At 44.4% G+C, this 11,130-nt stretch overlaps 1 protein-coding gene and 1 long non-coding RNA gene across 2 annotated transcripts in view; one reads left to right on the forward strand and one right to left on the reverse strand.

Moving 5' to 3' along the window:
- The window catches only part of LOC128879414 (synaptic vesicle glycoprotein 2B-like), a 20,589-nt gene extending 13,102 nt beyond the window's left edge, over positions 1–7,487 (reverse strand). Inside the window, exons 1-8 of the mRNA XM_054128522.1 lie at positions 6,888–7,487; positions 6,427–6,807; positions 5,818–5,874; positions 5,007–5,168; positions 4,528–4,690; positions 4,275–4,396; positions 3,764–4,002; positions 3,436–3,656 (exon numbers count right to left, since the gene is read on the reverse strand). Of these exons, the coding sequence (XP_053984497.1) occupies positions 3,436–3,656; positions 3,764–4,002; positions 4,275–4,396; positions 4,528–4,690; positions 5,007–5,168; positions 5,818–5,874; positions 6,427–6,430 (968 nt within the window). The 5' untranslated portion in view covers positions 6,431–6,807; positions 6,888–7,487. The remainder of the gene's footprint in view (positions 1–3,435; positions 3,657–3,763; positions 4,003–4,274; positions 4,397–4,527; positions 4,691–5,006; positions 5,169–5,817; positions 5,875–6,426; positions 6,808–6,887) is intronic.
- On the forward strand, positions 5,843–6,546 carry LOC128879415 (uncharacterized). Its single transcript, XR_008457626.1, has 3 exons — positions 5,843–5,954; positions 6,035–6,337; positions 6,412–6,546. It is a non-coding gene; the product is annotated as an uncharacterized LOC128879415 (long non-coding RNA).
- Positions 7,488–11,130: the final 3,643 nt, after the last annotated feature.

Here is an 11,130-nt window from a genome sequence, read left to right on the forward strand (position 1 = left end):
ACGGTTAATTTTAATTCTTTTTTGTGAATAAATAGCAATCAATGTAATAAATGTTTCATCAAAATCGGGGTTTGTTAATTTTCTGTTAAGTTTGTTAATTTCGTTGTGAATCTATTAATGTTTACGGTTAATTTTATTTTTGTTTTCGTGTGAATAAATAGCAATATATTTATATTAGTAATGGAATTTTGATTTTTGTCGGCAATTTTGCTATTTGTCCGCACCGTGGATCGTTTCCATCGAATCGTAGGTCCCAAAGCAACGAAATATTTGTTATCGTTCTGTGTATAGTCTTCGTACTTGGGTTTTGTTTGTGTCATTAACACGATACTGTTTATTCGCTGAATAGGAGAATTTAATAAATAGATGCGATCGTCGGTCTAAATGAGACAGCGCGATTAATAAAAATTTCCACGAACCCCGAATTAATTCGAAACGATTGTTTATCGGTTCGAGCATTCTACACTGTATTAGATAAAGACCTGGCTATGGAGATCTCATCGTGTGTAATCCCTTCGAGGCACATTATATCTAATCGCGCCTGGTGCAAAGGTAATTTGATTTTCCTACTCGAATGTCGCTGACATTGCACCGATGAAACTCAATGATCATCAATCAACGATCATTCCGAACCTACCCAGCCACTCTCGATAACAACAAAGGATCTTGGCGCTCCAAACATCGACCAATTTTCCAACATTCTTTCGAAATTTCATTTGCAACTCGATCGCGCAATTCTTTCGCCGTAATCACAAAAGTTTCGCACCGAAACTTGTTTCTTTATCGATCTACGAATCTCTTTCGTCCATAAATCCCAACCATCGCGAGATCTAGTTATTAGTAATATCGCTCGATAATTTCACAACTTTTTCAAACCCGTTCGCCAGCTTTTTCCGTTCGTTACCGTTAATTACCGCGAAGACACCAAACGCAACGTAATTCGATCTGACCGTACACTTTGGAGGAAAGCTCGCACGACAAAATCGATTACGACACACGTTAATTATCGATGGTAAAACGAAAAGCTATCGACCGTTCGTTAGGCGTCTGCGTTCTACTAATTACAGTAACATCGTAATTATTTACTTGCGCCTTCTGACTCCGCGATTCCGTCGAAACGACGAAATTAGATTGCTCTGCAACGGTTGCTTCGCGCGTTGTACACCGTACACTTTTCCGGTAAAGTCGATTACGAACCATCGGACTCTATTGTTCGTTTATAATAAATGTACCGGGTGTGGAAATTAATTGTGCTCTGAAATTCGTACACGCTACTTTTAGATACATTACCTGAGGAGTAGCAATGGATTTGTGCGATTACTTGATTAGTTCTTTTATTTATCGACGATTTTTCTCGTGAAATTTCGGTGAAAAATGAAAGAAATAAAAAAAGAAATGCAATTGTTACTCTCTTTGCGACAAACTCCAGAAACGATGTAATATTTTTTTTCTCTCTTTTTCACATGCAACCTAAAGAATACAGGGTGTCCCAAAAGTCGGGGAGGAGCCGGAAATGGGGGGTAACTGAGACGATTCTGAACAACAATTTCCTTTGCAAAAATTTCAGAGCACAATTAATTTCTGAACAACAATTTCCTTTGCAAAAATGTCGGATGGGGCTTCGTTAAGGAGATATTAAGCGAAAACCCCGACCAATCAGAGCGCGCGTAGACCGTTCGAGCGGCCGCGGTAGCGAAGGCTACGGCGCTAGGCGGCAGCGTCAATGTCCTTCGATGCACGTCGAGTCACTTGTTCGCGTACAAGTGCGGCCGCCAGCGCGTAGCCTTCGCTACCGCGGCCGCTCGAACGGTATCCGCGCGCTCTGATTGGTCAGTGTTTTCCGTTAATATCTCCTCAACGAAGCCTCGGACAACATTTTCGCTAAGGAAAAAGTTGTTTCAAATCACCTCCCGAACCACCCCTTTGAAGGACCTCCAACATTTTTGGGACACCCTGTATATATTACACATACTATTCTTCAAGAAATGTTCGTTGACCTTTTTTTTCAGACAGCATGCTGGCCTCTTAATATTTTTTAAGATACCATTTTACGTCCCTTTGATAACGAAAATTGATAAAGTTGGTGATTTAACGTAATAAAATATCGAATAAATATTTTTTACGTAAACGTAGAAATGTATCGACATTTTTGGAAAATGTGCACGCGAACAAGTGACTCGACGTGCATCGAAGCATCGACCTAGCGCGTAGCCTTCGCTACCGCGGCCGATAACTTTTTCTTTAGCGAAATTGTTGTCCGAGGCTTCGTTGAGGAGATATTAACGGAAAACGTCGACCAATCAGAGCGCGCGTATACTGTTGGAGCGGCCGCGATAGCGATGGCTACGCGCTAGGTAACCGCTCTCGTACGCGAACAAGTGACTCGACGTGCATCGAAGGATATTGACGCTGCCGCCTAGCGCATAGTCTTCGCTACCGCGACCGCTCGAACGGTCTACGCGCGCTCTGATTGGTCGGGGTTTTCGCTTAATATCTCCTTAACGAAGCACCATCCGACATTTTTGCAAAGGAAATTGTTGTTCAGAATCGTCTCAGCTACCCCCCATTTCCGGCTCCTCCCCGACTTTTGGGACACCCTGTATATAGGCTGTAACAAAATCTATTACTTATCATAAGCGAAATTCAAAATTGTCTGAATTGCGTCGTGTTTGATACCATTTTCATCAGAAAAATCTCGCCAATATATTGCATATATTTCCATCAAGATACAACAAAAAAAGCATAACTTGGATGAATATTAAGGAACTAATATTAACTACGATCACGCATATTATCCCTTTGGAGTATCTGCTGGCGGGTGGTCGTAAACGGTCGTTTGTTTTCGAGCATTTCCAACCATGGAGGGGATGCGGATCGCCCGAATCCACGAAATAACATCAGTTTCACAGGAGTACGAACATCGTAGATGTTCGCCGGCATGTTAGCGACAGTAAGAACACCCTTGCGAATGTTTTTAGGCTATGTTCTTGTTCGTGTTCGCCGTAGTGTGGACCCGGGGTAAGAGTTTCTTGGAAAGAGTCCACGGAGAAGGATGAACTCATATAATGTGTTAGCGTCAACGTCCTTAGGAACCTTTTACGGTAAATAGTTAGTCGCATTTTGGACTGCGACAGTTTTATAGCAGGGTCAGGACGACCGAGCGGATGCCTCGGCACTAGTATCTAAGTATCTACTATCTAAGTATCGAGTGACGAAGGTCTGTTTGTTTATATCTAAGAGATGTGTCGATTGGCAAGCAACCCGACGTTGCATTGCCTAAAAGTACAAAGACGTTGTCCTAAAGGATCTGGCCACGGAGTGGGAAAGGCGTTGCCTTTTGGTAAGAGGACTGTGAGGAACAGCACGGCACTTACCCCGGAACCGTTGAAGGGAAAAGACGCTTGTATTTTTCTAACAAATGGTTTTAACGATTACCTGGTGAATAATTCCGGAAACCAGACCATCAGAGTATAGTAACTGCTGGTCAGGCCAAACTGGATGGCGCACGCAAGTAACGTGTTGCGAAGATGCGGTGATTTGCAGAGAGCTGCCGTCAGGTCCCGCACCTCTTTCACTAGAACCTTTAAATCCTTGCGTTTGTGCAGCTTCAGCGACCTCATGCTCTTGTCTTTCGTCTTTTCTTGCAAGGATTTCACCTGGGAGTCGAGTATGTATACCAATTTAGATATAAGCAATCATCAAAGTTCTTTTATTTGTCACAAACGGAGAAGTTAAATAAAGCGACTGTGTTTCAGAAAATTACCGGATAGGATTCTGGATTCTCCCCAGTGTTCTGGGCGTAGATCCATTTGAATACTTCAAGAGCAGCGTCCGTCTCGCCGCACTCGAGGAGGAACTTCGGACTCTCTGGGAACGCGAACAGCCAGAGGCCTAACATTAACGAGGGCAGCGCGCACAGCGCCACGAAGAGATTCCACGACTTAAAATAAAATGTGTCCGAGACGTACATGAAGTCCATCGGAATGATCAGCCAAGCGATCACTGGATAAAGGAGAAGAATCATTCGTTAATTTTCGAGTTTCGTTACATTACACACCGCGGCGGTATCGCTAGCGCTTCGGTGACTTCAATGCTGCGGTTGAGCGATCGCACGAAGCGTTAGCCCTGCTGCAGGCGCATTATGACACACACGAAGATGCGAAATGAAATATTTGAAATCAACGATCGATCTATATGGTAATTACATCGTATCGAGAATTTTGATACTTTGACTCGAGAAGAAGAAGAAATAGTCAAGTTGAAGAGGTACTTACATGGCAATACTATAACTCCGACCGTCCAGAACATTTCCATCCAACAAAGACATCTTTCGCGATACTTTGTCGGCTGAAATTCCCCTAAATATGGAAAACAAATTCCCATAGCTCCCGTAACGCTGTATATATAAAATAAAAATAGAAATAGAAATAAACTAAAAATAAAAAGAAATAAAATGACGGTAGAATGAGGCGAAAAGAATACGATCGTGAGAAACGGACGACCCGGGTTCGAATGGTAAACACTTACGCGAATCCGTTGAAGAAACGGAAGACCAGAAAGACCCAAAAGTATTGGACGAAGGACGAGACGATGCCTACGACACCGTCCATCAGTAACGTGGCGATTAATACGATTTTACGCCCCTTGGTGTCAGCCAGGCACCCCCATATATAGGAACCAATCACCATACCTGGGAATTCGAGTAAAAAACAACCAATAGAAATAGATAACTCTTTCTTTGATTTCCTGTGATTTGGTTTGGAAACGTGATATCAACGATTTCGAAACGACACGATATGTCTCAATCAACCGATTTGTTTTCGTCGCACGTCTGTGACTGATAAACGTTTACCTGGAAAGGTAAAACGTGAGTCACGGTGACTCGAATGATTGAAGATCCGACTGCGAGTATTTGCTTTTTCACGGATTGACGCTTTTGATACGCGAATCTTCAAGAAGATGGAAAGGCCTGACTATGCAGAAGAAACGAACTTATGAAGACTCACCCAACATGGGGGACGCCGTCAGCCACCCCTTCGACGTGGAATCCATCTCCAAGTCGCATTGCGCGGCCGGTAAGACGAACGAGAGTATCGTAACCCCGATCGCGGTGTCCATGTAGATCAAGCCGCATACCGCCAGCAGCATGTAATGAAACTTTCCGAATCCTGAAAGAAAATCGATTCGCGTGAGCGTCGCTCGCGAAAAGCATCATCCGTCGAGACACGAGAGAAACAGCGTCCTCGTGTTTAACAACGTCCTCGACAACAACACTTTGCGCGGAACTGTAAATTAAAATCTGCTCTTGAACTTGCCACCGGTTTACTCAATGCTTAACGCGATTCTTATTTCGCGACGTTATCTTGATTTGCCGGGATACCTGCTCGACTCGAGCAACGCGCGACGAGTATCTGCGACTATTCGAGAAACTTTTCAGACATCATCGAGGATGTAGATCCAACAATTGATCGTGTTGTATCGCGGATACTCCGCACGATTAAATATTCTTAGAATAAATAGGATCCGTATCGCGTAAACTCCAGCCACCGTGCCGACAGATAGCGCAGGTCTGAGCTAAGTATATCAGTTAATTGACCAATTTAATCGAGATACGTACGAATCGTGGTAAAACAAGCGATATAATTTTTAAATATCGGACAAGAGGTAGTCGTTGAGAGGCGTTCGTTTGTTTTTCGATCGGCTCGCAGATTTACAAATGTAGTTTAGATAAAGCCTCTCCAATGCGTCCCGATAACTGAATGACTTGTACGCCGAATTTAATCGACACTCAATTAATGCGTGTAATCTACGACTTACCTGTTACGGTGATTGCATGCTCGAAGTCGGCACCTCCGTCTGCCAGGAAGTCGAGTCCTGTCGCAGAAAGAAAAGATTGCTCACGGATCGTTCGACTCTTGTTGGTTCCGCAAGGGGGAGGAAACAAGGGAAACAAGGTTTGGAGATGCGAATCGAGGGTAGCTCGCGGAGCAAAAGTACGATATGAACGGTAATATGGATGTGGGTGTTGTTGCAGGCTCTGAGATCTTAGAACTTGGAATCCTTCGAAGGATCGGACGAGGAAAGGATAGCACCGGGGACTCGAGAAGTTACAGGAGCTCGCTATTAATATCAGTAGCAACAAGTGCAGAACCAATAGTCACAGTAGGGGGCTCCGTGGCGGAGTCCTATTACGAGTGAACACTGGTAGCAGTATTATCAGCAATTTCATCACCACTAATCGCCGTAGTAATACAGTTTGGAACAGAGCTAACACTAGAGCTGATCAACAGTCAACGCGCACTTACCATACAAGCTATCTTATCTTTGAAAGAAGCAGGTGGGTAATTAAATCAGTGGTAGCTTGTAACTGAACAATCGTAAAAATAGTTCTAAATAGGTGTTTTGTTTCAGGTTTCTCGAACCTACCCATAGTGATTGGTTACGTTGCGAAGATCGTCTGTCTCGCGGTGATGGGAGGTGGACGGGTCAGGTGGCGTCGGATAGAACCCGGGCGTCTGGAGGACCCCGGTCGCCAAAGCGCTGCACTGTCGATTCCTTGTGCGCGTTCCGCGGTTTTCTCCTCGTTTGCAACCACTGCACGCTACGCTCATTGGTGAACACTCGGTGGTATTCGATCGCCGTCTTTGTCGCCCAAGCGAATTCGACGATGAGTTCCACCGAGAATCTCTGCGGGCGGTGCGACGATACGCTAGTCGAGCGTCTCCTCGATGGTCCTCGACGGACGGGGTTCCTCTCGTCTATTGGTCGCCGCGAGAGTAACAGGACGATCGACGGTCGCCGTGGTATCTGCAACGACGCGATATTTACCGTGACTTCTTCAGCGTCCTGCCAGATCTGAACGATCGACGGCGAACGAGCAAACTGACCAGCAATTAACCGTGCCCGTACATATCTAGAGGTTTTCGGTAGCTCGTAATTACCGGCTAGATAAGATATAACCCTTCCCCTCTTTCTCGCGGCTTGCGCGCCTATCCGACGTCTGTCTTTCAGCCCCCGTCTGCCTAACCGCCCGTGTCTCTCCCTCTGTCCCCAACGAGCGTTTCCTGAAAACGGCATTTACTAAAAAGAAAAAAAAAAAGAAAGAAACGCTTCTGTACACACGAGAATTTTGCAATTGCCACGATGCAATCGTATGTATAAGATAAGACGGTTTGAGACACGTATCACGGGATACCTAATTGCTTTGGATTACTTTGATTAAAATACGCGAAAGCTGTTTACCCGTGCGTTTATTATGTACGGGGACACCTTCGGAAGATACCAAACACTTTATCTGTCTGTCAACCGGCCACGGTGATCCCTTATTTGTCGACCTACTAAGAAAGCAACGATTTCGACCGTTCTGGTTAAATATTGTCGCACGGTAGGACAAATACGTGCGACAGTTGCCGGAGATTTCGTGGAAGAACGCGCGACAACTAACCGTCATCTCCACCGCACGTGATTTACGACCGCGAAAACATCGACTCGCTATTGTCTTTGCAGTCCTCGCATTATCTAAACACGAATCTGCTGGTAGCTGCGCGAACCGTCGGAGTGGTATATCACGAAGTCGTTTCTGTGGACTTTCCGACGCTTTTCGCCCTTGCATCCAAGGCTGGATGGGCAGCAAGGACTAATGGGAGGACTAATGGACTAAGAGGAGGAGTTTCTCGACGCTAATGGAGATTAGAGAAGCGCTTGGGGAGGGATGACGGTGGCGGAAGAATTATTAGGGACACAGGGATGTGGGTGGTCGCAGGCCCTGAGACTTGAGAACTCAAAGGATTGGATGAGGAAAGAACAGCACTGGTCCTGGGACTCGAGAAAAGGGTGCGCAGGACCCAGAGCCAAACTCCGAGTTGACTTGAGCGACGGTCGCGGAAAAAGTAGGAAACTCCGGGACAAGGACAGAGAGGGCGACACAAAAGTTGCAGGAGAGACGAGGACAGGGCGATTAGGCTAGCATGATTCTTGTCAAGGATATCGAAGCAAAGAAGCAATATTTTCTCACGATTCTTTTTCTAAAATACTCTTTACATCACTCCGCATGCCACTCTAACGCTCGATTTTGCAATTTCGGTCTTGAAACTTTATAAATAATAAAAGTATGGTTTTTTTCTTTCTTATAGAATGAATTTGTTTACAAACACTTTTTCGAAAATCGGGCCTCACAGCGGCATGCGCCAAGGTATAAGGAATATTTTGAAACCAGAATTATTAGAAAATATTGCTTCTTTGCTTCGATATCCTTGACAAGAATCATGCTAGCCTAATCGCCCTGTCCTCGTCTCTCCTGCAATTGTTGTATCGCCCTTCTCGAGCACTACGCGCGAAACTTACAGTACCAATCGCATCCAAAGTTGGACGTTGACGCTACCTTCTGCACTATCGCTTCCGGTTCGCTTCAACGGGTGCCATACGCGGACTAAACGTCGTCTCTATCCAAATATAAGTATCGATTGGCGATGCTACTATCTGCATTCCTATCTCTCTAATAATTCTTATTTATGGCCTTGTATCGTCGAGGAATCTATTTCGCAATATCCGCGGCGTTAAGAGGACGCGTTTCGTTCACACGTGCCGCCGCGTTCCTCTAATTGCGACGACCTTTCGATGACGATAACCGATACCGCGCGTAACCGAGCAAGCGTCGATGAAATTTTGCGGAAACCGACCGGACTCGTCTGTCTCGATGACACAGAACTGTGTCTCCCGAAGTGCCATGGTAAATTGCCAGGGTCACCGTTAATCTATACTAGTCGAAACTAGACTAGACTCGACATCGTGCTTCTCGCTTGATTCATTCGTCAACGCAAACATATTTATCAACCTGGGTGATACGTATCGACGTAAACTTTGAGGTTTTCCCCGACGAGATTGTTCTGCACGATAGTGTTCGGTACTGATAGTTGGGAAGGTCTCGGGAAACCTTCGCTGTTAACATGACCTAAATACAGCGTGTACTCGAGGTTCACCTGACCCTGTGCCGTTCGAGATCTACTTATTGAAGCTCGTGATTCGAGCTCGGGACGATCTTAACCTAGCCCAAGTCTCGATTCTAAGACGTTGTTAAACCGGACTTAGCAGAGTACCAATTTATCTGAATTTAATCGAAGTATTGATCCTAATTTAAGAGCTTTCGGATTAAGTATAACTTCTAATCTGGGATACGCGTGATCTTAACGCGACTTAGATCTGAATCTAACGAGACTGAGCTCGGTGTTATTCTTAATTATGGCCATTTTATGGTCTTCAGCAGACTATTTTTCGGAAATGTGTTTTGGGTGAATTTCAATTTCAGAATTAGCCGCGTCACTCAGGTTGAACAGATGACTCATTTAATATTGATTTAGAGCTAATTATTATATTGACGCAAAGTCTCCCTTGGTTAACACGTTTCTCTAGAATCTGTACGGTTTATTAGTACGGTTTATTAGACTCGTTCCTAGAAATGTTATTACTGCTTGTAACAATGAACAGGAATTGTCTCTTAATTGCGCCATCGAATTAACGCGGCACTTTGGCAATTTCGAATTACATAAACCGATTTTTCTCTTCTATTTTCTTAAAATTCCAGATCCAAAGTGATTTTCCTCATAAAATGGAGCCACTTTTTTTTCTTTTTTTTTTAATTTGCGGAACTTCGATTCGATAGTACCTGGCACGATAGATAAATTAATTGATAATCTCCTCGATTTTTGTCTCTCAGATTAGCTCGGAATTGGGTTCGCGTTAGATCTGCGAATCACGCGCACTTAGATCCAATTATTAGTTAATTTAGATCCAATTATTTGTCCATTTTAGAGAAACGATAGCTAGTAATCCGTTTTTTAACAGAAGTATTTCATATTTGCAGCAAAGCCTAATGCAAGCAGTAAAAACCTGTTTGCTTCGTAAGCTGATTAAATTTCAAGTTAATATCTTAATTACTGCCGGAGATATCCGTTTCGCAAACTCGAGGCAACCTTGTTGCAAGAAAATCGTGTACAAAAATTGACGTTTCAAAAGTCACCGTAGTGTACCATAGAAAAATAATTATCCAAAGAAACGAGCGACCGAAACAATTACCAATTACATTTGCTGACTTAAAAATAAAAAGAGCGATATACGCGAGCACGTGTATATCAATTCTCATTCTGTTTCAACTAATCTGTTACAGAAGAAAGAATAACGAAGAAAACGACGATCCTAAAGATACCAGAGTGCACCCTTGAAGCGCGAGGAAGAACGTAAAGTCAGTGTCACGAGACTTATGGTTTATTGGCAGCTAATCACCGCGATCACGTACCGAACACTGGAAGCAACGCCTGGAGCTTATTACAAGACGGAACCATAAATCGTAATCGATTAAACGCGCGACTTTATTGCGTCGAACGAAGTCGAAGTACTGGCGAGTCACGCGCGGAATGTCCAATCCGCAAATCGTCTTGGTGCCCGCCCAGCAGAAACGAATACTTTGGTGTCGCTCCCACGAATGCTGACCATTGTTTTCCTTCGATCGCGTCCGGTATTGTTACATCACCGCGCCGGGATTAATCGTAAGAACGAGTAAAATTCCCAAACGGGAGATTTATTTGTTCCGTTATCGGATCCGAACCATCTCCCGTGCCGCAAGTGTAAGATCAGCCCGCGCGATACCCAATTGATTAATTATATTTTTCGACGAAGGTCGCCCGCCCGTGCCCGCTGGTCAAAACAATTACGGGATCACTCGTCGAGGTAACTTTATCCACCTCCATAAATTGGGCCAACGCGTCGCAAAGCTTCGGGGATGAAGTCTGAACGAGGGCATTTGTTTCGCAGCCGATGATCTCATTCTCCAGACGCGCTCTGAACCTTAGATTACTTGCACCTGTTTGCTTTTTGAATCACCGAGTACACGAGGACTCCTCCGATACCATTTCCTAAACGTATCTCGAACCTTAGATTAACGGAGATCAACTGGTTGTTTCAGGATGGCGTTGGCATTATCCTGCCACTATTGGTCCCGTCACGACGTAACTGGAAGAGGAATGTACTTGGAATCAAGAGAGATCCTACCGCATCAAAGAAGAAAATTCAGCCATGCAAGGATCAGCGAAACATATTAGGTCATTTCAATCATCCTTCTTGTGTATTTAGAAAAAT

This window comes from Hylaeus volcanicus, chromosome 7, assembly GCF_026283585.1.
Source record: "Hylaeus volcanicus isolate JK05 chromosome 7, UHH_iyHylVolc1.0_haploid, whole genome shotgun sequence".
Taxonomy (NCBI): Eukaryota; Metazoa; Arthropoda; class Insecta; order Hymenoptera; family Colletidae; genus Hylaeus; species Hylaeus volcanicus.